At 45.3% G+C, this 27106-nt stretch overlaps 1 protein-coding gene across 1 annotated transcript in view; it reads right to left on the reverse strand.

The window, feature by feature from the left end:
• The window catches only part of LOC128691336 (uncharacterized), a 95826-nt gene extending 69560 nt beyond the window's left edge, over positions 1 to 26266 (reverse strand). The window contains exons 1-2 of the mRNA XM_053780153.2: positions 26080 to 26266; positions 25796 to 25887 (exon numbers count right to left, since the gene is read on the reverse strand). Coding sequence (XP_053636128.2) covers positions 25796 to 25887; positions 26080 to 26091 — 104 coding nt within the window. The 5' untranslated portion in view covers positions 26092 to 26266. The remainder of the gene's footprint in view (positions 1 to 25795; positions 25888 to 26079) is intronic.
• Between the last annotated feature and the right edge of the window lie 840 nt (positions 26267 to 27106).

Below are 27106 nucleotides of genomic sequence, written 5' to 3' on the forward strand. Positions count from 1 at the left end.
AGCGTATACCACCTATGTAAGTGGATACGGGCTGCTGTGTAATGCAGCGAAGTATGAACAAATAGCTGATGGTACGGAATATCAGTGCGGAGAAGAAGGGCACTTTCATTAAAGGTCCCATCAGGAAAAGGATCTGAAGAATACAATAAATTATAGCCTGAGATGTGAGAAATAACAGCAGAGTGTAATTTTGGTTCCTGTAAGCAAACACCAACAGGGGCAAACTGGGAGAGTAACATCTGAAGCTCACCCCGATTACCCCTGAGGCCGCGTATATTCCACTGTAAATAGGCCATGATTGGCAATGATAAAGATACTTGAAATCCGCAGGTAAGGGTTCCTACAGACTAGAAGGGTTAGAAAAGTCCACATGCGGAGGCAGTGGAAAATGTTCAAGCAGCGAAGGAATGGTGCGCTGTGAAGAAAGGAGTTGCGCAGATGGAGCAGAGGAGAGAGAAAGAGCGGAAGGTGGATCAGTGTCCATTGATGGTTTGGCCTCTGCAATATATTCAGAGATTGCTTCAAGTGTTTCGGAATTCAGAGATGTCGTATGGGAGACAATATTGGAAATGGTAGGGGGAGGATGAGTAAAGATTGGAACTGTATTGGACTGTACCAAGGTAGGGGGGGGGGGCGAAAGGGTGGAGGGAACTGGAGAAGCGTGGCAGGGGACAGAAGAAGCAGGAACCTGGGAGGTGGCAGAAGAGGAAGAAACTTGGGAGGGAACAGGGGAGGAAGGTACATTACGAGGAGGAGGGTGAACCTCTGCACTTGTAACTGAGTCAGTGAGAGGGGAAGAACTAGGGACAGAGACAGGGAGGGTAAAATGAGGAGGTGGAAGATGGGTAGGAGGTGTTACCGGACCGTTTTTTGACTTTTGAGAAGTAGAGGGACGATTGGGAGGAGGTGTCGTACGAGGTCTCGTCGATACTGAGGCTTGTGAGAGAACTCGAAGAAGCGAGATTAGACTGAGGCGTTGAAGTAGGGACGTCTGAGCCGAGGACAGCAAAAGGATTAGATACAGGAGTGATTATGGGAGAGGTAACCACAGAGGTGGGTGTAGAAGATGGGATACTAGAAGTGGGGGGACGTTTTGAAACACGGGAATAAGAAACACGTGGGAGTCTCCCTTGGAGGCGGAGATGAGAAACTGCCATGGCATAAGGGAGACCTTCTGTCTCTGAGGTAACGGATTTCCCGCTCGTTTAAATAGACCTGACAACGGCGAGAGTACGAAGGGTGAGCCTCATGACAGTTAAGGCAAGAGGGAGATCGATTGCAAGACATATTAGAATGGTCATCGGCACCACAGACTGGGCATTCGGCGATAGATCTGCAATATTTCGCTGGATGGCCAAATCGCCAGCAATTTCTACACTGTTGTGGTGTAGGGATCACCTTTCGAACTTGTAACCGATGTCCTGCTATATAAACCGAGGATGGGAGTTCTCGGCTGTCAAAAGTTAAACGAGTCACATTGCTAGGGTATCGTCTCCGCCCACGGGCAGGAAGAACGTAAGTGTCTACCTTGAGGATTGGGAGATCTTGGAGTTCCAGCTGTTCTAGAATGTCAGTGCCACATGTCTGGAAATTTTGTTGAACTATGGTATGGGGCAGAATGACGGTACCACTACAAGAATTGAGGGAATGATGTTTTTCAAGAGTGACAGGAACAGTATCGATATGGGAAAGACGAGAGAGCTCATGAGCCTGGGTAGCATTCTGTACGGTAATGATGCGCGTACCGCTCTTAAGAGCATGAAAAGAAATATCTTTACCAACATGGCGTAGGAGTGCCTTGCCAATACTATGGTCAGAAAGATAGGCAGTAGAGGAAGTTGGTCGTAAAGTGAAGAATTTAGTCCACTGTTCAGTCTGAAACTGAGCGTGGAAAGGTAGTGAAGGACGTGTCGATCGTTTCTGAGAAGAACGAGAAGGTGGAGAAGTATCATCAGCAGGTAATTGTCGTTGGAGTTTAGGCGTGGGACCAGAGTTGGTCCGACGTGGAACGGGTCGGCGATTTGAAAATTGCCACACCGTAGAGGGAGAGGCTGGAAGCATAGTCAGAGGAGAGCGAAGGTCCGATAAATCGAAGGAGTCAGTCGAGGCCCCAGTACCTGAAGCGGGTGAGGAAACAGCACCGGCAATAGGTTGTTAGGTAAGACACATATGCAACAGTTAGGTATCTTTATTGTGAAACGTTTCGCCTACACAGTAGGCTTCTTCAGTCAAGTACAGAAAAGTTGATAGAAGCAGAAGATACTTGAAGACGATGTAATCAGTCCATCACCCTTAAAGTTTTGAGGTGGTCAGTCCCTCAGTCTGGAGAAGGGCATTGTTCCATAGTATGAAACAATATGGAGAAGTGACAGGATGGAGCATTTTATAGCGCCAAGAGGTGAGACGTAGGCCACTAGGAGAGGTAAGAACTCAGATGTTGAGAAGTCAGGTCCCTCTCAAATCCAGCCCCTCTCACTAGAAGAAGTGTCACTTCTCCATATTGTTTCATACTATGGAACAATGCTCTTCTCCAGACTGAGGGACTGACCACCTCAAAACTTTAAGGGTGATGGACTGATTACATCGTCTTCAAGTATCTTCTGCTTCTATCAACTTTTCTGTACTTGACTGAAGAAGCCTACTGTGTAGGCGAAACGTTTCACAATAAAGATACCTAACTGTTGCATGTGTCTTACCTAACAACCTGTCGGTATTTTATACCATTTTAGTGTTCAACCGGCAATAGGTACAGAGGCACGAGGAATGTCTGAAGAGTGGTCCAAAGATGAGGCGGGGTCAGAATGGGGTGCGGTATCAAGAAGGGGCCCGGGGGTACCAGGTTCATGGACTAGGGCTGCCATGGTTAGGTTACTTCTTTCTTTTTATTTTTAAGAAAAAAAAAAGAAAAAAAAAATAAAAAAAAAGAAAAACAAAAGGGGGGACCGGGGAGGGATAGGTCCTAGGAGGAATGAAAGGGCCAGAAATCTCCCTCCGCGCCCAAGAGGACCTCAGCACCGCAAGTAGCGCAGATGCAGCATGGAACCCGTGCCATACCCTACCCATCATGCTAGTAAACTAACAATCCGGGATAGCAACCTCACATCTGCCGAGCTACCTCGGTGGACAAAAGAGAGGGCGGCCGGATATCCGCCACAAAGCATACCTCCTTTGGCCACCACCCCCGGAATCCGAAAGGTGGCTTCCAGAGATACACTCGTTGCCCGAAAGACACCTAAAGCTACTCAGGGATACCGGAGAGGGATCGGGACATCCCCAGGCGATCCAGATTCCACGGCAAACTACGCCACCGCTAAGAACCTCAACGGAATGGGATGGACCCCGGTATCCTTTCTCCTACCTAGGAACTAGCGCGCCTGTGGGAGAAATCCCAAAGGACAAAAAGAGGAAGGGCAAAAGGGAGGAGTGGGGAGGAGGAGGAGGAAAGGAAAAAGGGGAGGATGGGATAGGGGAGGGGAGATTGGGGGGTAATTAGGTTCGGTCTGAGGAAGAAGACCGATAGGTCTAATTCCTCAGACCAAGAGCCTCTTCACCACGCCAAGGAGCCCCCCTTGAAGAGGTAACACTGACAAACCGTTCAAGAGATTTGGTCAGGTGTACATCTGGTGCCAAAACATTTGAAACCATTTTGACGTACTAGTTTGGCTGCTTCAGGTGTCAAGTATTAACTTTAATGTTACCTGGTTGCTGGCAGGTTTAGATAATTTATATGCATGGACAACCTTAAGTTCAGAATTCTCCTGAATAAAGTCTGCAACAAGTTCCTCCACTGAGTTCTCACGAAACTTCTCTCCACAAACACAGTTCGTCATTCTTAAGCAGTTGAGTAACTTCAGAAGAGAGAAGTACTGCCCCAGCGTGGGTTTGAAAAACATCCACCGGAGCAACAGTTGAATTTGAACAAATACATTCGAGAATTTCCTTCTTAGACTTGGTTGTCATCGACACGTATTCGTACTCGTATTCGTGCCATGATGTCCAGGAAGGTACATCTGATAGAGAAGTTGCTTTTTTGTTTGAATCTTTCCTTGGTGGAAGCCCTAAACATCCTAAGTCAGCTGACTTATGAAGGTCAGCCCCTAAGATAGCCTACCCTCGAGAAGTGAGGGGGGGACAGGGCCCAAGGCAGAGATCAGCCGGATTAAAAAAAGGGCTACTGGATGGTCAAAATGCCTTGTGTTAACTCGCCAAAGGTGAAGTTGCCGAAAAAGAAGATAGGAAAGTCAGGATAGCAATATAAGCAGTGTTAGTGTGTGGGCCAGTGTAAATGTTGGTGAGGGGAGGATGGGGAAGAGGGGTGAACAAGCAAGTCACCGCCTTACCCTCTTGATGGGATGGGGCTCGAAGTGACCAAGTTTCCTCTCAGCTCTGGTAGAGAACTCGGGATAACCCAAGAAAAAACTCGAGGAACAGTGCTCAAGAGTTGCTCCGATCGAGAATTACTCAGGATAACCCAAGAGCAGGAACGAAGACGTCTTCTCTCCACGGCGGCTGCACGACCTTAGTGTTTATCTGTATTCGAATGTCAGTGAGTGTTTGCCAGTGTCTATTGTGGTCTTCCTGCAGACGATATGCATCCGCAGTAGAGATATCCAGCGTATGAGGCTGTGTTTTGATTTGTGTTAAAGCGGTGTCTGTAGCATGTGAGAAGGCGCTTTGTTCTTTCAGAAGGATGAAAAAAGAATAGAGTACCTTGCAGTGTGTTTGTGCACTGCTTTCTCAGCAGCTTATGTTGTATGCACGTCTGATATAGATCTGTTATAGTTGAGTGAGCGTTATCAAGTTGTTAGAACATGTCCCAGTCTGTACATGAATGGTATACAGTACCGACAATACGAAAATTAGACATGCAACACTTGGGTATCTTTAATGCAGACGTATCGCCATCCAGTGGCTGTATCAATACATATTCTAGGACATTTTGAAGACAGTAGAGATGTATACAAAAGATAATTAGTCCCTCAGCCTTGGAGTTGGTGTGAGGAACACCGTAGTCTCGGAGATTCTGAAGCTCAGACAAGAAAGCGGGTGTTAATATATAGTCGTCAGGTGAAAAGGGGACGGGTAGCAGACGAAGGCATTGTCATTGGTAGGCGGGATTCCCTAGTGGTAGTAGGTCGTACCCAAGGGACAGACATTACCCACTTCCACTAACCCGTCCCTGGAGTATGACACACTTCTACTGGGAAATCCCGCCTTCCAGTGACAATGCCTTCGTCTGCTACCCGTCCCCTTTTCACCTGACGACTATATATTAACGCCCGCTTTCTTGTCTGAGCTTCAGAATCTCAGAGACTACGGTGTTCCTCACACCAACTCCAAGGCTGAGGGACTAATTATCTTTTGTATACATCTCTACTGTCTTCAAAATGTCCTAGAATATGTATTGATACAGCCACTGGATGGCGATACGTCTACATTAAAGAAACCCAGATGTTGCACATGTGTAATTTTCATGCCCCAGTCTGCTTGTGAGCTGAAGTTCGGGTTGACGGGAATGGGTATGGGACTAAGAAATGAAGGGTGATAGTAATATGATCAGAGCCTGAAAGAGAACCAGATGATATGAAGAGGTGAAGGTGATTACTGGCTCTTTGTAATGCCAGGTTTTCCCTGGCCTCTTGGAGTGAAATTGGTGGGGGGAGTGTGGACCAAGGTGAATAAGGTGTTATGTGACAAATTGTAGTAGTTATCTTCCATGTTGGTTAGGAGAAAGGGGGGAAGGGTGACAAGAATTCAGGTTTCATAGTGCTGTTCACCAGAATAGTTATGCCATTCCAGGGATGAGCAGGAGATTGTCGAGCTGTGTAACTGAAGTGGGATTCGCTGAGCATCCTGCACACGTGCTGTTTAATAACAGTACGTCTGGGCGTTCTGACGAATTTTAACGAGTGTGTGTGAGTGTGTGAGTGAGTGTGAGAGTTATAGGCACGTATATTGAGAGACTAAAAGCCATACTGGATGGGTGTTGGTATAGTGGTGTCTGCAGCTCATCTCTGATTACCATAACGAGTATACCATCTGGTGTCTTGTATAGTGATCATTTGAGCGTTGTAGTTTTGGTAAGGAATGGGAGTGGTGGTGGTGGTAGAGGTAGAGTGGGGTTGCATCAGTCATAATGCGATCCAGTTCTTGTGCTGTCACAGGAGAGGAATTAAAAGTGTGATTGAGGAGTGCGAGGAAGTGATGCTGATGGACGAGATTAGATTGAAGGTGGTCTAGGTGTCTGTAGTAGAGCTAGTGGAACGGGAAGTAGAATGAAGAGTTGGAATAGGTTGATCTGAGGCAGACATTGATGATGTCAAGATAACAGAGGTGTCGTTCCAATCAATAGGAAGGAAGAAGTCAAGAGGGAAGAAAACAGGGTTGAGATTGTTTACTAAGAAGCTTGATAAATTAGACATGTGCAACTCTTGGGTATCAATAAAGATACCCAAGATTTGCACATGTATCTAATTTATCAACATGTCGGTTCTCTGAACCATTCATCTACAAACTAAGAAGCTTGTTGAGGAAAGTAGGATATTTAACTTAAAGTCTTAGTGCAGTAAACGGTAGTCAGCAGTATTGTTTCAAGAACAGTGGAAGGTTTGAATGAGATCTCAGCTGAAGGTGTTTCTTCAATGTAGCACCATATGTAGACGAGGAAGTAGTATGGTGAGCAGTAGTAGTTGTGGATGGAGTAGAATTGTGTGTAGGCTCGCAACAGGACTAGGGTGGTTGATAAGGCTGTCCTTATGCAATGAAATGACGTATTCGGTATTCCATGCGTTTAGGACATTGGGAGAAAGTGGCACTGTGATTGTGTACAGTTGATGCACTTAGCAGGATCTGAACATTGCTTCCACACGTGCCCAGTAGAGGTGCGCCTTGAACAAACCTGTTGCTTAACACAAGATACCTTCATGTGACCAAAACTAAGACGCTCGAAACACTGGAGGGCAGATATAATTTGGAAGAAACAGTGAAGGAATGATTAAGTATTTGGCACGAATGCCGTGTTTAAACAATTTCAGCCTCAGAAGAAGTGGAGCAGCAAAATTTTACAATGTAGCAAGGAGGGCAGCGGAGCTCAACAGTAACGTTTTCAGCAGAAATTTCAGTCATTCAGTCTGTCATGATCACAGGCTTGTAGCAGAGTTGTCAACATATTTTGCCACAACTGTGCTCCTGGCCTTGTGGTCAGGAGCCCAGTTGATGGCAAAACCAGCATGAGAAAGCCCGAGTCGAGCATCTTTACTTTTATAGATATAGCTGGTAGCATCAAGAATGACTAAAACCATTGTTGGTCCCAAAGATATTGATGAGAGGAGTCTGAGTGAAGAGAATGTTAGCTGGTTGGATAGTATCCTTATCCGGCTTAGAGTAGTTGAGAAGGGCCATGTTCGAGGATTGAAGAGGTCCCTGTGCAGTTGCCATGGTGACAACAGCACATCTGGAGGTTGATCATAAATTTACAGGCTGCGTGGGGGGTCAAGCGTATATACACCTGGAAAATCCTAGAGGGACTAGTACCGAACTTGCACACGAAAATCACTCACTACGAAAGCAAAAGACTTGGCAGACGATGCACCATCCCCCCAATGAAAAGCAGGGGTGTCACTAGCACGTTAAGAGACCATACAATAAGTGTCAGGGGCCCGAGACTGTTCAACTGCCTCCCAGTACACATAAGGGGGATTACCAACAGACCCCTGGCAGTCTTCAAGCTGGCACTGGACAAGCACCTAAAGTCGGTTCCTGACCAGCCGGGCTGTGGCTCGTACGTTGGTTTGCGTGCAGCCAGCAGCAACAGCCTGGTTGATCAGGCTCTGATCCACCAGGAGGCCTGGTCACAGACCGGGCCGCGGGGGCGTTGATCCCCGGAACTCTCTCCAGGTAAACTCCAGGTATGTACAGAGTACTTGCCTAGGATAGACATCCCGTGCGTTTATCACCTGGACAACTGCCACAGGCACCGGCCAGATGAATATCTCCACCTACGTGGAAGCAGGTCCAGCCGGTCCAGATAAAAGGAAGGAGATACTAGAGAGGAGAGGCGCTGGTGTTATCCAAGTAGTGTAGTCTTGCCTGTCCACTGTGTGGGTATCTTTTACTACCTCAGTGAAGGGGGTTCGACTGGCCTCTTGGAAAATTACTGCGCAAAAGATAACTAACCCGTGTCACACCTAAAAAAGATATTGGTTAAAAAAAAATCAGTTAAAAAGAAAAGGAAGTCTTCAGAGATGCAGCCACACTAAACCGGAGACGAAGAAAAACTGCTTGCCAGTGGACAACACGTACCCAAAGGGCGGAGGTGAGGAAGTTGCAGCCACTGAAAGCACACGGGAGACTGTTCGCCTGCCTCCCAGCAGGCAACGGCAGCCACTGTGGGTTTGGCGCCACAGGGCGGCGACAGTCTATACAGGCAGGTTAACAGCTGTGGGAGACATCTTCACGTGTTTAATCTCAACAAAAAGAGCTGGGAATTGGTGGATAAATCAGCTAAGCAGCAGCCAGAGTAGCAAGACGAACAATAATTTTAATTATACTCTCCCAGCACTGAGATTGCAAGGCAACTAAGCAGGAGCAAATGAGACTGTCCAGGACTAAAGTCAACAACAGAAAGAGCTTGAGCAATATTAATATATTTCTAAGAAGTACAAGGCATACAGGCCTAGCTGACATCAGTGACATACTATTATATAGAAAGTCGCCCTTGTTACGCAGAACATTTCAAGCAAATTGGGTCAATTTTTATCCCAGGATGAGACTCGCCAGTCGACTAACACCCAGGTACCTATTTTACTGATGGGTGAGCATGAACAACAGGTATCTCAAGGAAACACGTCCTAATGTTTCCACCAGTATCGTAAAGCCTCTGAGCTGAGTGCTCTAGCAATCTGACTACGGAAGACCTATTAATATTTGAAGATTTCCTTCACATTTTAGAACTTCGCTCCTGATAAAAATTAACTATTAAATACTATTATAGCAAGTCAAAACAACCAACAGTTGCAATGCCATTCAAGTTCTCAAATATTCAAAATTAAAATTCTTTACATGCACGCAGGTAATTATATAAAATATGATCTAAGTGGAAGACCTAGGCCGTAGGCATACTCCAAATGTTGCACATTAACTGGTACATCAGCTAGGCAGGGCAACGACGTACTCGTCACTTGTGCAGCACCTATGACCACATTGCTGTGCAGTGTGTTCAGCGACAGGGTTCACAGGCGGATGATCAATGTAAGGAGGCATCTGAGGAACAGGAGACTATGGAGGAGACATGACCAGAGTCGCCTCCTTTGCGCAAGACTTGGAGTGTGGAGGTCGACGAGGCTGAATTGAGGGAGGGAGTAACTCTTCCGGGAAAGTTGAGCTCTGCTGGGCAGGCACCGGAGACTGGAGGTGAGGTGCTGCTTGGCGAGGACAGGGCCGTGGAGGCCACCACTGACTCAGTGCTCCATGACCTGTTAAGGACCCCAGGTGAGGTCTCCGTTGAGGGGCTTGTGGGTGCCCTGGATGCTGCATTGGTTCCAAGAGGTGCAGGGGGGGGGGCCATGTCGTAGGCCCAAGTTGATGCTGGTTTGCAAATTGGTACTGTGGTGGCAAAGTGCATGAGGATGGCTTCCGGGTGGAGGCTGGGAGGAAGGCTCGAGGGTCACCGAAGAGAGCAGCCATGATCTTGGATGTGGACTGTGCTCACTCCAGCACAGTGTTCAGGTAAAAAGGTTTGGGCGGATGTGGAGGAGCATTGACCTGGGGTGTCCAGGGGCAAGGGACCTGTGAAAGGAGATCCCAGAAGGGTGCATGAAGCCCAAGGAAGTATTAGGAGGAAGGAGCAAAGGGGTGTTGCAGTGTGTAAAGGAAAACCTCCTTTGATGGCTTCAAGAGTCTCTAAATATTAATGGACTGAGAAGCGATAGGAAGTGTGCATGGTTTCATGGGCTTTTCATTAGGTATGGTGCAGACGTGTTTGTACAAGAACAACCACAGGAAGGGTTGTATGTTAGTGATTGAGGGGTACACTGTACATGCGGCACACTCATTGAGATTGAAAGGAGCGACTATTTTGATGAGGGAGGCTAGCCCGTTTACTGTACATCATTGTGAGGAGGGAGGGGAGGGCTATACGAGTGGATGGGACACGAGGAAGGGACAAGATATCCTGTGTGTTTATGGTCCGGCGGAGGGGGACAGGCAGGTTAAGAATGAGTTTGTACATGATGTGCTGGTATATCACCTGAGGTTGCTTCCAGCTTTAGCTGTGGTGGGAGGCGACTGGAATTGTGTCATACGTCGTAGGGATGTGGAACCTAGGGGGCGGGATATTGTTCTAGCATTTTGAGGGAGCTGTTAACTGGGGTGGGGTTGGTGGATGTGGGGGTGCAGCATGGGAGGTGGAGCACACCTTTGTGAGGCAGGGGTATGCGGTGAGGCTGGACAGAATATACGTAACGAGAAAAGCAGTGGTTCGGAGAGTAAGGGTCTTGGATGTGTTTTTTTTCAGATCAGAGGTGTTTTGGTAGAATTGGGATGGGAGGGACAGCCGAACAGTTATAAGAGTTATTGGAAATTGAATGTTCGGTTACTTCGAGATGTCGAGGGGAGGGTCTTATTTGCAAGTATTAAGGGGAATGTGTTGAACTGGTGGGATACAATGGCAAAGACGAGGATTCGAGAGTTCCATGTTCATCAGGGAAGGCATGAGAATCTGCTGCCTTATGGGCTTATTAGGTATCTTGAGGGACAATTAAGGGAGTATTACGAGAGAGGAAGGGGGAGGATGGGAGCCCCAGTGGCAGACAGAGGGAGTGAAGGAATGACTAACGGAACTGTAAAATGAGCAGTTCGATGTGGCAAGGGTTTTAGGGGGGGGTTAGAGGTCATGTGGGGCGATAGGCCATCAGCGTGTGTCCTGCGAGGGCAGGCGCATAGGTGCATTGCTATGGAAATGGTAGGATTGAGGGTCCACGAGGACATGGAGGGGTATAGGGTGGGGCAAGAGCTGGTTACCATGGAGGGGATGGGGGGGGGGGTATGTTGATGCTTGGCTTAGTGCGTATATGAGAAGTGCGGGTGTGAGCGAGGGGGCATTAAGGGAGATGGGAGAATGAGTTCAGCGTGTGCTTGACAGGGACGGCAGGGAACAGTTACAGGGGACTATCATGGAGGAAGAGGTGTGGACGGCATTAATGGGTAAGAGTCAGGGTAAGGCGCTGGGAATAGATGGGCTGCCTGCTAACTTTTATATATAGCATTGGGGTGTATTTAAAGACTTTTTGGTGCACTTGTTTAATATCATGAAAGAGTGGGGGTGCGTTGGGGGAGTTGCAAGTGACAGTGCTTTTAGTTTTGGTGCCAAAGGGGTGATAGTACATGATGGATTATCGAATGATATCGCTCATGTGCACAGACTACAAACTCTGCGAAAATTTTGGGAAACTGTATTAAGAGGGTCATTGGAAAGGTTATAGTGGGGGGTCAATATGGGATACTGGGGAGATCAATATATGAGGGGCATAGGGTTATTAGAAGGTTTATCAAGTGTTCACGTAAGGGGGGAATGAGGGGTATTAGCGCCAGATTGGAGGGCGGCGTATGACAGTGTCGAGAGGAAAGCCTTGTGGAGAATCATGAGGTGGCAGGGGTTTGGGAGGACTTTGTAAAATGGGCACGTACTTTATATCAGGAAGCCGGAATGTGTGTGCAGATTAATGGGAGGGTGGGGGTCGCATGTGCAAGTGGGCAGGGGATTGAGACAGGGATGCCCTTTATCACAAATATTTGCATGTTTACAGAATCCTTTTTATAGGGCCGTGGAAAGGTGCATGCGGGAGGGGGTAAGGGATGAGCTAAATGGTGGGAGACCTGGTATCATAGGTTATGTCGATGACACAAGTGTCCTAGCGAGTGGGAGGGAGGGATTGGAGGGTCAAATGTTTTTGGGGCAGCAACAGGTAAGGCAGTGAATGTGGATAAATCAAAGCTCACGAGATTAGGTGCATGGTATGGGCAGGAGGGTGTGGGTGAGGGGGAGAGTCGTGGCCTGGTTGAAGATCTGTGGTGTTGTGTATATGGGCGATGCACAGATGGCGAGGGAGGTTAATTCAAGGGGTGTGGTAGATAGTGTTGGGAAGATTGACAAGGTTGCAGCTGACACATCTTGCGTTGCACCAGAGGGTCATTGTGGTCAATGTGCTTCTATTTAGTAAAATATGGCATGTGGCAGCATTATACCCTTTGGTGTATGGGGATGTCCAGAGATTGTTGGGTAGGGTTTTCCGTTTTATCTGGGGTTCAAGATGAGATTGGTTAAGGGAGGTGGTAACACTTCCAGTTGCCAAGGGAGGGCTGGGGCTAATTCACTTGGAACGAAGGTTGAAGAGTGTACATGTGAAGCACGGGTTTCTATGGCTCCATGGGGAGGGGGGTGGAGGGTTCAGGATGGTGCAGGAAGATATTCGTAGATGGTGGAGTGGACGGGATTTGCGAGACCGAGGAGTTGTTGCGTCTATTAATGCTCGTCAGAGATCCAAAAAACATGCGAGCAGGGTCCATGGAGAGGAAGCTATGGCCTAGGGTGGCTGTGGAAGGGGTGTATCCGATGTACGCATGGGAAGACATTTGGGGTCGGTTAAAAGGGTTACGTATCCTGCCGCACATGAGGGAGGTAATGTATAGGTTTCTCCATGGAAAACTTGCTGTCAGGGGTAGTTTTACATAATAGACGAATAAGGGAGGGTGGGGAGTGTCAAGGTTGTGGGGTAGATGTTAGTTTAATATGTTTATTATGCACCCCATACCCATCCTGTGGGCGGTAGTCAAAAGATTACAGAGGTACATAATTGGTCCAGGGACTGGACTCCAAAGTTTTGATAGCTGAGCAAGTTACAGAGGTAATGAACTCACAATTTACAAAGGTAATGAACTCCAGGTAAGTCTGGTCACAATCATGACAAGTTACAAAGGTATTTACAGATTACAGAGGTACGTAATGGGTCCAGGGACTGGGCCCCCAAAGTTTTGATAGCTGAACTAGGTACAAAGGTAATGAGCTCACAAGTTACAAAGGTAATGAATTCTGTAGAATGGTTACTTACGTTTATACTTTGGCTACAATCATGAACAAATTATAGAGTAATGAGCAATTCACACTTCCACACCCGGTCACAACTGTAATGAGTTATTGGTGCAAATATTGATTGTTGAGTCACACACACCACACACACACACACACACACACACACACACTTTAGTTTAATATCTTTATGCACCCCATACCCATCCTGTGGGCGGTAGTCAAAAGATTACAAAGGTACATAATGGGTCCAGTGACTGGACCCCAAAGTTATGATAGCTGAACTAGTTACAAAGGTAATGAACTCCAGGTAGATCTGGTCACTAATCATGGCAAGTTACAGAGGTAATGAATCAGCTTCACTCCTATACATGGTTACAGTCATGAACAAATTACAAAGTAATGAACCACTGATACGTCCACACCTGGTCACAATTGTAATGAGTTATAAATACAAATATTAAGTGGATCATACACCCACACTAGTGCGCGCGCGCACATACACACACGAGGGCGCACGCACGGACATGTGCACACGAGCGTACAAATATATGCATACACACAAGGACGCACACCCACACACACACACCCACACACACCAACACCCACACACACCAACACCCACACACACCCACACCAACACACACCCCCACACACACACACACACACACACACACACATGTGGTAATGCTTTATTTACAGCTAGCAAAGTCAGGGTATTTCTCCAGAATGGTCTGCAATATACCACTGTGGATAAAATACTTAGCCATTTCTTGAACACTTCTGAGTGAGTTGTTTCTAAATTCATTAATTTTATCACACTCCAGTACATAATGACGCAATGTGTGACAATAGTCCATCTGGCAAAGTTTACATTTCGTTTGGTCTACATCTGGTGGTGGTGATTTAACCTGCCACAGATACTTGTAACCCAGCCGGAGCCGGGCGGTAGTGACATCCAAGAGTCTACTTATCTTGTTGGATGCACCATAGACATGTGGCTCCTCCTGCATGATAGAATGATGATAGATGGACTCACTGGTGTCAATCTCCCTGAGCCTTAAGTCCATAAAATTCAGCTGAAGTTCTTTTCGTATTATTGTTCTCAAACTACTACCTGACAAGCCAAGATTGTAATCTACTCCCTCTTTGAAAGCATACAGCTTAGCCAATTTATCAGTTCTATCATGCATCTGAAGACCAATGTGAGATGGAATCCACAGCATGTGCACTCTGACTCCACTGTCCACAATCTTACCATACCTGTGTCTGGCTTCTGACAAAAGCATGCCACAATTTATACTTAATGAGTTGAGAGCATTTATGGATGACAGAGAATCAGTTACAATTAAAGTGTCAACCTTAGATACATGGACACATTTGAGTGCAAGGAGTATGGCAAACAGTTCTGTTTGAAGGGTAGAGGCCCAGTTATTGATGCGTGCTCCAATTTCTTTATGAGAGCCATCACTCTGTATGACAACAGCAGCACTACCAGCTGCACCAGTGGACTGGTGAACAGAACCATCGACGTAAATAATTTGTGAAAGATTGTTCTGTGTGACTAAGTTATCAATACAGCCTAAGGCATCATGTTTGGCTTCAAGACGAAGCTTTGGTTGTGATTTAAGAAGAGTTTTGGGGGGAAATGGAGGAATGGTAGTTTGGAATGGGGTAATATCCCATGGAGCAGGGAAATGTGTCTGTTGTCCAACTTGATATAGATCATGTAGCTGGCTCATGCGGAGGTCGGTTCCAGTTTTTTCGATCCATCTGGAAGGATGTTCACCAGTGCTGAGGAAAGTTTGGAGGGCTTCTGTGCAGGGGTTTGAATGGGCTAGCCTAAGCATATTGACCCCAATAAGGATATTTCTTTCAGTAACACGATCTCTAATGCTTGGAATATTAAGTTCTTTCCGCATATTTAAAATTTTAGCAGTACGAGGGCATCCTAGGATGATCCTCATTGCTTCGTTTTGCAGTTTTTCCAGCCCTCCAAGCTTCCAGTCAGACACGAGTGCAAGTAGTGGCGCTGCATAATCAACCAATGATCTAATATAAGCAAGATACATCATTTTCACAATTTTAACATTAGCACCATACCTGGGATGAAAACCTGCCACAACTCTAAGTGCTCTCAGCCTTTCTTTGTATTGGCGACAAAGTCTCGTTACAACAGGTCCAAGTAGTGGAACCTCAAAGCCTAGATACCTGTATCTGCTTACATATTCTAGAAGAGACCCATCATGCAACTGGATCTGACGAACTGTGCCTCTCTGCCGAGGAGGACGCCTGTTGAGTATCTTTGTTTTATCCCCTGAGATTATTAACCCCAGGTCCTGACACGAGGCTAAAACATGATTAAGAATGTTTTGGGTGTTGGAGAATCCGGTGGTGTGAATCATTATGTCATCAGCAAAACTAACCATATAATGATGGGGCTGGCTAGGCATGGCATTAAGTAAGGCATTAATCAAAATGTTGAAAAGGGTGGGACTAAGCACACCTCCCTGTGGGGTTCCTAATTCAAAATCTTTAGTTACACTTCTATGTCCCTGGAACAACACAGACGACTTTCTGTTGGACAGGTAACCTTTAATCCAGCGGAGAAGCCATCCTCCAACATCCATTCTGGCAAGTTCACTAATGATTACATGTCTGTTGGCTACATCAAAAGCGGATTTAAGGTCAAGGAACGTAGTGTATGAGCTGTCAGTGTGCAGAGTGAGAAAGGTGGTAATGCAATGATGCACACTCCTTCCATGCATGAAGCCATGCAACCGGGGTGACAAGAATTCCTTAATTCTGTGCATAAGACGATTAAGAATCATCCTTTCAAATGTTTTACACAAGCAGCTAGTAAGGGATATTGGGCGAAATGAGTTTTGTTGATTGGGCTTTGGAATGGGAATAATGAGGCTATTGGTCCATGATTTAGGGAGCTCCCCAGTGACATAACTCATGTTATATAATTCAAGTAAAGGATTACCTGGTACTCGACACAGCAATCTGAGTATGTTGTAAGTAATACCATCCTCACCAGGCGACGTGGAGTTGCCCTTAGTTAGTGCTGCATCAAGTTCATAATTAGTGAAAGGAATGTTGCAGTCATCTGCCTTGCTGAGCATAAAGCAAACAAGTCTCTCCCTTGCATCATATTTGTCCATTAATTTCGCCTGTGTGGTACTGGGAAGACTGTCATAGCTAGATGTAGCAGCCCAAGCACTGACTAACTCATTCGCCCTATGCAAGGGATGAGGGTGCGCGATCTGCCCAGTTCTGTTACCCTTAATTCTATTTATGTCCCTCCATGCCCGGCTAAGTGGGGTGTGAGCATTGAGACCATTGACAAATTGTTCCCAGTCTGTTTGCCGCAGCTCTGTCATACGCTCTCTGGCAGCAGCAAGGGCAGTTTGGAAGAGGCTCAGCATTTCAGGGGTACGATGGTTTCTATAGGCTAGGCCTAGTCTGCGAGCAGTACGTTTCAATGTTCGAAGTTTAGAATCATTGTAATAGGTATGATTTTTATAAGACTTATGATTATTATGGAAGTCATTTGGATTTAGAGTAGTAGGAGGTTTCAGAGGCGGCTCTAAGAAGTTCTGAATACTGCTCACAAGGTCATTGTTAAAAGTCTCGACAGAGGTACACTCATAGGAATTATACCAGTCAGTCACATGTGCAACAAAGTCATCATGTTGATCAGGGGAAACATTAAGACGTTTCCGTTTGAATATCCCACCAGGGAGAATAGTATTACCAATATCTAGAGAGGTTAGCCTTGGGAAATGATCAGACGCTATATCTGTTACAATGGAAGACTCACAGCTGGCAGAAGTAATGTTGAAGCCAAGACACAGATCAAGGACACCTCCATAGATGTGTGTGGGTTCAAGGTCACCTACAATTTGCACATTATCATGACTGTTTAAGAGTGACAACAGTTGATTGCCATTACGATTACCAAACTGAGAGTTTCCAATGCTTTTGTGTCTTGCATTATAATCACCAATAATGAGAGTAGGTTCAGACTGAGCACAAGTTGGGAGCTCCAAGTAATTAAACTTATCAGCAGGAGCGTACAAGTTAAATATGTTGAGAGCAGAGTTCCCAATATAAATCCTAACACCGTGATACTGTAGCCCCTCTGTTTTCTTATGTGCAAGAAGTTGATGGGGAAGTGATTTTTTAATATATAGAACACAAGAATTAGTAGATTTGAGGTTATATGCAACAAACGATGGCAATTTAGGGGGTTGAGATTTTTCAGGGACTCTGCACTCTTGTAGACACACAATATCAATGGATTCAGTGGTTACTTTATGATGCAGGTCAGAAAATCTTTTTCTAAGTGACGCAATATTCCAACTTAAAATGGATAGTTTATACGAGTTTGGTTCCATTATAAAAGTCCAGGGATAGTTTTCAATTTCTCAGCAAAATGAAAAAACTTACTAAATAACAAACAGACATAATCAATATCAATATCATCAGTATTATCCTTATCCATGAGTCTCCTAAGTGCACTTCCATTAGTGAGACCTCTTGGGAGTCTTTGTACACAGAGGTCACTGCGCTCTTTGTCTGTGAATGTATGGAAGGTGACACTATCCCTCGCACTCAACTCTCCGCTTTTATTACACTCATCACTATCATCACATGTATCACTTCCCTCATCATTATGACCAGTGATACATACACCATTATCAACAACCGGGCCATCTCCACACTCGGTATCTATCAATACATTACACTCATCAGGTTGACTATCATGATGGCCTTCACTGCCCTTATCATCTTCACTGTGATTGTAAACACCACTATCAGATTCATCGTTTTTGTGATTATTAACACCACTGCAATCATCAGTTTGTTCATCATCACCACACTCATTTTCATAATGGCTGACTATCTGTGGGTTGATGTACTCATTTGCAACCTCTAAGTTTTTCCTCGTGGTGCTCAAGTTGTTGTTTCAAACACCATTGTTGCTTCTCCAGTACTGTTATGCGCAGCTGCATGTTGTGTACCACCCCAGCAAGACTAGCGTCATCAGGAAGTATGAAGTCCCGATCAGCTGAGTCAGGTGGCTGACTGACAGCTGACTCAGCCAGACAGATGGTGTCAACACCAGCAGCATTACTAGTGTTGATAGCAGACGTGATCGTGCTCTGTTGATGTACTCCCAGAGTGACTCGCTCAACCATATTGTCTGAGTTCAGGCAAGGGTCAGTATTCAGACATGAAGTATCTGGTAGGCCTATTGCCTCATCATGGGGGGTGATGGGTGAGGCGGGAGCTCTGCGGCTGGCGATGTGGGCAGCTTTCGCTCTGCAGTCAGCATGAGCAGCTGCGACTCCTGGAGTCTTACAATTGATACATTCTAATGCAACGGTCTGGTGTTTCTTGATCATATCATAGCACTGGTGAGAAGGATGGGCCTTGGCACACTGCACACCAGTGTGACTTAGATGAGCATTTCCAAGCAATGTGACCCCAGCGCTGACACTTGTAGCATCTACGGTGAGGTGCTTTGTACAAAGCTATTTTGTAACTCCTGTTAAGCGCTGCACGAGAGTAGATATATGATGGTGGAGTCCCTTGACCAATCCACTCAGCCAATATCAGATCATTTGGAAGTCGACGAGGGTTTGCAACTTGATCTGACAACAGGAATTTAGGATCCATGTACTTATTGACATTGTGGATAACAATAAGTACTTTAGGTGATCTTGGTGGGGCAGCTTGGAGTTGGATGTTAGCATATTTATGAGTAAGAAGTTTTTCTATGAATGTTGGGTCGTTAGTAACAAACGTAATTATCCTCGTCATGCCGAAAGCGAATCCGAAGGTTTTTTTCTGGATTGTCTAATGAAGCTTCGTAAAACCATCTAAACTTGACCTCAAACTCAGTGTTAGCAGGGAAATCAAGCCTAACCGTTCTGCAATAGTTGTTGTTGCTCTCGTTGTTTCTTGCACCAAGTCTCCTTTGAAATCCTCTTTCTTTTTTCAAAGCTCCCTTACTTCTAAAACGTACGAATTCGCCTTCACCATCATTTACTTCGTTCACATCCATAGGTCACTTTTAGTTCAGCTGCTTGAGATGGAAGAGTTAGTCTGTTACTTTTGGGTCAGTGAAACCGCCTTTATTCCATAAGAGAGAAGGGACAAGGAAGGGATATTCACCTCGCTAGACACAGGCAATATGGGTGTAGTGGCCTGCGGGTCGCAGTGCGATTTTCAAGGTCATTCACTGGGCCCACAGTCGTCTCGAGAGTTACCAACACTGTACTACTTGTTAATTACTCCAGACCCGCAGCACTTAACACATCTAGCACACGTGTCTTGGAATGACAGACAAATTTTCACTACTTAAGAACTAGTTCTCACAACACCGAAGGTACGGCCGGAACACTGTAGAACGTTCACAAAGGCATTCTGTAACTTGGCCTTCACTGGCTGGCTTGGAGCGCTGTTTAGCCTGGATCAGCTAAACTCGCCCTTATCCCATATGTAGATAATGGCGACGAGTTAAGGGATACCGGTGAATAGGAAAGTCGAGGAAGGGACATTCACCTCACTAGACACACGCAGTATGGGTGTAAGTGGCATGCGAGTCTTATAGTGCCATTTTCAAGGTCACCCAGCAGGCCAGACATTCCTCACTCATTTTAAGCCTACGTAGGTACTGATGGTAGCACAATGTCCTAAGTCAGTGAAATCCACTCGTGCAAATAGTTACAACAAATCTGCAGCACTTAACACAACCACTAGGATATTTGCTTGTAGCAGGCAGGTAGGCACACAGGAGACTTATTCGTAAGGTGAGTGGAGTGCGGCACAGAGGACTGACACGGGCACTCAAGCATTTATGTGGTCTGGCAAAAACCGCCTCTAGACCATAAGTAAATAGAGGCGAATGGCTGAGTTGGAAATCGAGGAAGGAGGGGAGAGAGGCGAGGTGGAGTGAAGTCAAATCAAGATATTTGTGTTTCACTAGGTATATCACTAGTCACAGTTCACACATAAGAGTTCCAGCAGCAATTCAGCTGCGCTCCAACGATATTTGTTGCATGATGGTAGATGAATCGGCTTTTCATGATAAATTCTCACTACAGGCAGCACACTCCAATATTCAAAACACTCAACCTACTCACCATACAAAATATCCATACTTATTATTGCACTTATTACATACATAGAACACTTAACTCTGATATTAACCCTCCCCTCAAACATCTCCTTGCCAACCTCAATAGAACACATGACCATAATACAAGACACAGATCACTCTTTGATGTTCCTCGTGTCCATCTCACGCTATGCAAAAACTCAATGCACATAAAAGGCCCTAAAATCTGGAATTCATTACCTGTAAATATAAAAGAAACACTACCTGTTTATAAATTCAAGTCTCTTCTCAAAGATCACTTACTCACTCAAAACCAAATAAATACTGAATAACTGAACCATATAAATTGTATATCATAAATGTTTACCTGGAGTTTACCTGGAGAGTTTCGGGGGTCAACGCCCCCGCGGCCCGGTCTGTGACCAGGCCTCCTGGTGGATCAGAGCCTGATCAACCAGGCTGTTGCTGCTGGCTGCACGCAAACCAACGTACGAGCCACAGCCCGGCTGATCAGGAACTGACTTTAGGTGCTTGTCCAGTGCCAGCTTGAAGACTGCCAGGGGTCTGCTGGTAATCCCCCTTATGTGTGCTGGGAGGCCGTTGAACAGTCTCGGGCCCCTGACACTTATTGTATGGTCTCTTAACGTGCTAGTGACACCCCTGCTTTTCATTGGGGGGATGGTGCATCGTCTGCCAAGTCTTTTGCTTTCGTAGTGAGTGATTTTCGTGTGCAAGTTCGGTACTAGTCCCTCTAGGATTTTCCAGGTGTATATAATCATGTATCTCTCCCTCCTGCGTTCCAGGGAATACAGGTTTAGAAACCTCAAGCGCTCCCAGTAATTGAGGGGTTTTATCTCCGTTATGCGCGCCGTGAAAGTTCTCTGTACATTTTCTAGGTCGGCAATTTCACCTGCCTTGAAAGGTGCTGTTAGAGTGCAGCAATATTCCAGCCTAGATAGAACAAGTGACCTGAAGAGTGTCATCATGGGCTTGGCCTCCCTAGTTTTGAAGGTTCTCATTATCCATCCTGTCATTTTTCTAGCAGATGCGATTGATACAATGTTATGGTCCTTGAAGGTGAGATCCTCCGACATAATCACTCCCAGGTCTTTGACGTTGGTGTTTCGCTCTATTTTGTGGCCAGAATTTGTTTTGTACTCTGATGAAGATTTAATTTCCTCATGTTTACCATATCTGAGTAATTGAAATTTCTCATAATTGTTAAACCTAACTGTTATTTTTTTAAATACACTACCTAACAGAATACTCCATTCTACTGAATGAACAGCAATGCATGCAACCATTGGACCTGTCTTTGTAATACTCATTTGTATTTTATAGTTATCTGTTTACAATAATGTCTTATCACTGATTTCATCATTGCTTAGTTAATCTTAAGTTAATTTTAAGCCAGCCCGTAATGCTATGCATATAAGTGGCTTTGGCATGCTGCTCTTACCTGTATTTTTTGTACCTCTGTTTGTATGCTAAATTTCTAAATAAATAAATAAATAAATAAATGTAGTCTTATTTTTGCGAACGCCTAGGGCTTGCCAGGGAATGGTTGGGGAAAGTGATTCAGTATGTGGGGGGGGGGGGGGGGAGGGCTGTCGGTTTTGCGAGCGCTTAGTTTAAAGTGGTGGGGTAGGGGGTGAAGGTTCAAAGGACAGTGGCTTACTTAGTGGTTGATTTTGTTTTTATATCATAGGCAAAGGGGGCGGGGGGACGTAGGATGGCTCTAGCTGCATCTTTTTATAGGACAGTCTCAACAGGGAAATATATGGGGCGAGGTGGGAGAGGAATTTCTCGGAGGACAAGAGATTTCCAATTCAGTGATTAATGGATTTTATAGATTGTCAGGGGCATGAACGGGCTGGCCTCCCCGGGGGAGGGGGGGAGAGCTGGCGTGTTCAGGCGTGTCGTAGAGGTTGATTGTGTGGGGGGGATTGTGAGTTAGAGGGGTTTTGGGGAAGGTGGGTTTTGAATGTGGTATATTAATGTGTGTGACAAGTTTATCTTATAGCATTACTGTTAATGTTTGGCGATGCACTTTTATTTTGTATATATTGTGTGTGACATTGAGTGAAGAGGTAATGGCACTGTAATTTGGAGGTTTTATCCTATCTGTTACATGTACTTGCATCAACATTTGTTCTGGGTGCTTTGTACCGCATGGAGTGGGCGCCGAGTTTCTGAACGGTGTTCAGAGAAAGATAATTTTGTATTTAATGTGTGTGGCATTATTGTTCGTTACTGGTGATCTTCATGTCTCGACTTGTTTGGCCTGAGAGTATGAACAAGTGTTCAGAGATGTTGCATTATACTTTGTAATTCATGTGTGCATTATTGCTGGAAGTGGCACAGTCACCAGATAACTGCACGTTTTGACCAGTTTGGCCTGCGAGCTTGGAAAACATGTACTGTGTACAGAGTAATTTGTGTATTGTAGGTGTTAAGTAAGCTTGCATTGGTGATGGTACAGTACTGTCAACTTGTATGGGGGCTTCTTGCTAGTTGAATGTACTAGCTTACGTTTTAGCTGTGGGCTTTGTATTATATGTAGTGAGACCTGCAAGTCGTGTAATTTTAAAATATGGGGTAGACAATTTTGTGTTTAAGGGGAGTTACAATAAAGTTGTGAAGAGATAATATTAACATAGGATAAGACATTTATACCTGTTTGTTAAATATGTTTAATTCCTGTGCTGAATTCTCAGCATTACATATTATCATCAAGGGGGAAGCGCTAAACCCGGAGGATTATACAGCGCCTGGGGGGGGGGGGATGTGGAAGGCATTCAGGCTTAATTCGGGGAACTGGAGCACAGATCCAATTCCCTAAATCAAGAGCCCCTCACCAACATCAAGGAACCTTCCTCGAGGGGATTACATGATGCGTCTTTAGTATTCACGCAAATGACCTGTTTTTTTTTTTTAAGTCGGTGTTTCTTTGTAATCTTATCAATGTTAAGTTGAGACACTGTAGTTGGGAGGTAAAAAACATGTGAAATCAGTTTAGGTAACATCCATTGTTTGTAGTATGTTAGGTTGTCAATAGTGGTGTTGGATAACCACCGGGGGGGGGGGGCGTGTAATATGTCGGTGTGTATATGTTCAGTGCAATGAACTGCATGGTCTGGAATGTTTTTCTAGTGTTCGCTTACGTCATCAATGTGGAGTGAAAAATGGATGCATCTGAGGGTACCAGTTATGTACCATTTTAAGGAATGGGTAGATAAGTGTTCGTTGTGTAATTCTGTCGGGTAGTTCCAACATGCTTGGGTTAAGTGATAGGATGAGAGAACAAAAGGAAGGGGAGGGGGTTGTGTATCCACACGGAGTTGCAAGTGTGAGGTGTAATGTTACCTGTAGGTAGGATGGTGTTTAGTTATTGAACATGTTTTATATATTTATATATTTTTGTACCGTCATGTTTTAAATAAAAAAAAAAAAAAAAAACACGGGATCGGACAGTTTCAAGGAATCGCTATTTCCCAATTTCCACTGCAGAGGGCAAACTATTGGGAAGGATTAAGGCTCCAGGAGAGGCATATTATCCCTATGGAAGTTAAGCCAAGAGGTCTATGCCTAAGAAAGCATTTGCACGATATCCTGAACGAGGGGTGCACTCAAGAGTGTCAGGGAAGACTAAACTTCTGTCCGGTACAAAGTTCCCTAACATAGGATGGTGGGCAGCATAGCCACCCAGGAGGATGAAAGTGCTGGGTAGCTCACAGATTAGGTCAGCAAGATGATTATCACTTCTGCTGAGCTTTCTTAGAAAACAGGCACTACATTAGCTGTGGCACCTAATGGAACCCCAGAAAACCGCACCACTGACTGAGCCAGCAGCTGTTGGGACCAGGCACCCCAGAACAACTATTACCGGCAGGAGGCGGCAGTGAAATCCCCTTCAAGGTTAAGAGCTGGGTGACTGAAGCAGAGCTCATTCTCTCCTTATGCTTTAACCAGCCTTTCCTTTCCCCTTTCATGGAGATCCCCTTTCAAGAGCCCCCTTTCCAACCTATGTCTACCTGAAGAGAGCAAAAGAGGTGGGCAGGCAGGGCCCGAGGTTGCCTGGGTAGGTGTTAGTTTAGTTTAATATCTTTATTATGCACCCCATACCCATCTTGTGGGCGGTAGTTAAAAGATTACAGAGGTACATAATGGGTCCAGGGACTGGACCCCAAAGTTGTGATAGCTGAACTAGTTACAAAGGTAATGAACTCCAGGTAGATCTGGTGGGGCTAGTAGCATGGTGCTCAGAGCGAGACGTGTCATCGAGGGAGGTTTGTCCTACCAAGAACTCCACAGTAACAGGGGTTTTCCTGCAAGAAACTGCCGCAGGCGATATGCAATGATGCATTAGTATATTATTCAACTAGTCATCTTTACACAAATAGTATACTTGGAGGAGGGGTTTCGGGTGAACGCCCGTGGCCCGGTCCGTGACCAGGCCTCGTGGTGGATCAGGACCTGATCAGCCAGGCTGTTACTGCTGGCCGCAAGTGAACGAACGTACGAATTACAGGCCGGCTGGTCAGGTAATGACTTGAGGCGTCTGTTCAGCGCTCTCTTGAAGATAGAAAGGGGTCTATTAGTAATCCATCTTGTGTGTGCCGAGAGGCAGTTGAACAGTCTTGGGTTCCTGAGACTTATTGTGTTGTCTCAGCGTACTCGTGGCGCCCCTCCTGTTCATTGGAGTGGCTGCTGCATATCCTGTCGTGTCTTACTTTTGTAGGGAGTGATTTTTTGTGTGCAGATTTGGGAATAGTTCCTCTAGGATTTTCTAAGTGTATATTATCATATAACTTTTTTTCCTGCATTCGCGGGGGGGGGGGGGAGGGGATGAGGGAGGTAACCTCTTCACGGGGAGAGGGAAGTAGGGACACTGCTGGGGGAGGGATGTACTCTTCGCATGGTGGTGGGGGGGGGCCAAGAGGGTACACCAGGGTCACTCAAGGTAAGGTCAATATACTACGTATGCACTGGAGGAGGTAAAGGAAGGTAGTGTACCTGGAAGGGCTGGGGGCTGGTGGTTGGGGGCTGGTGGTTGGGGGCTGGTGGCTGGTGGTTGGGGGCCCAGGCTGCCTATGATGCTTTAAGTAAAAATAATGAATAGTTGGAAGAACTGTCTAGGAGTTAATTTATTAACGTTAATCGTGATAGTGTAGCCAGAGAAAACCACTGGATCCTCAGCTCGGCTCAAGTTTTGATGTATAATATCAATTTCTACAAACACATGTACATGTCCCAGGATGCGACCCACACCAGTCGACTAACACCCAGTTACCCATTTTACTGATGGGGAACAGACAGCCGGTGGAATAATATAAACGCCCAGTGTTTCTACCCTCGCCAGGAAACGAACCCGAACAATCGCCGTGTGAAGCGAGAGCTCCAGCCACCGGACCACAGGGCCTGGTGACAAATACAAACCTAGGCAATGATGGCATAACATCAATCTAGGTTATTCAATTCCAGAAAAATAATTCCTTAATATATAAATTAGTTAAATGTTTTGTAAAAAAATAAATTCCGTACAACTAATTTTTTTTTCTTGAAAAAACAGGACTGACCTGTAGGGTTCAGAAAAGAAAATTTCTGCTGCAGCATTCACCGTCGGCACATACATCAACGCCACTGTCAGCACATACATCAACGCCACTACCTGAGGATATATAATTATCAATAATGTTACGAAAAATGCAAAATGCCAGGCTTTTATAACGAAGCAGATATTCCTACTAACTTTCAGGCAATAACAGCCGCCAGATTGTTCCTGACAGTTTCCACGAGTAAGTTTGAAATCCTGACAGTGTACACAAGGGACGACAGATTTTAAAATACTTCATAAAGTTACCTTATTAGCCATATCAGATGACAGCCAATATAACACTTCCAACACTTGACAGAATCTTGAGATTCAAAGTTAGGGTGGTTGTAGACCAGCACACAACATGCACAGCCCCCTCACTGCTACACGCACAGCCCCCTCACTGCTACACGTACACCTCCGGCACTAATACTACCGCACACACACACACACACACACACACACACACACACACACACACACACACACACACACACACACACACACACACACACACACACACACACTCGAGATTTATTGCCAGCAGAGGTTGACAAGTAAAGCGGATTTCACAGGACCACCACTCAGTAATCACTGTGTTGAGATCAGAGTTCTCATTGGTTCTTTATGGTATTCGCTGTCATTGATTTATTAGTATAATGAAGGAAGAGGTCGTTTATAATATGCTGAATTCTTTGCAGTAATTTGATTGTTGCTTGGATATAGTGATGGCAGGGAAGGGGAGGGGAAAGGGAGAAAGGGTCGTGATGTAGAGGGAGGAATGCAAGTGTGTATGTGCGCATGTAACTATATATATATATATATATATATATATATATATATATATATATATATATATATATATATATATATATATATATATATATATATATATATATATATATATATATATATAATATAAACACTGATCTCTGGCTGAAGGAGACTCGAACCTACGAACCTAAGGACAAGGTACTCAGTGCTTTACCAATCTACCCACACTGGACCAATACCTTTTCGTGTAGCATGCGCTACACGTTTGATCCAAGCCTTGGATCAAGCGTGTAGCGCATGCTACACGCCAAGGTATTGGTCCAGTGTGGGTAGATTGGTAAAGCACTGTGTACCTTGTCCTAAGGTTCGTAGGTTCGAGTCTCCTTCAGCCAGAGATCAGTGTTTGTGTATATTTCGCATGCTCTCGCGAATTCCTTGCATATATATATATATATATATATATATATATATATATATATATATATATATATATATATATATATATATACACACACACACA

The sequence above is a fragment of the Cherax quadricarinatus genome, chromosome 36 (assembly GCF_038502225.1).
Source record: "Cherax quadricarinatus isolate ZL_2023a chromosome 36, ASM3850222v1, whole genome shotgun sequence".
Taxonomy (NCBI): domain Eukaryota; kingdom Metazoa; phylum Arthropoda; class Malacostraca; order Decapoda; family Parastacidae; genus Cherax; species Cherax quadricarinatus.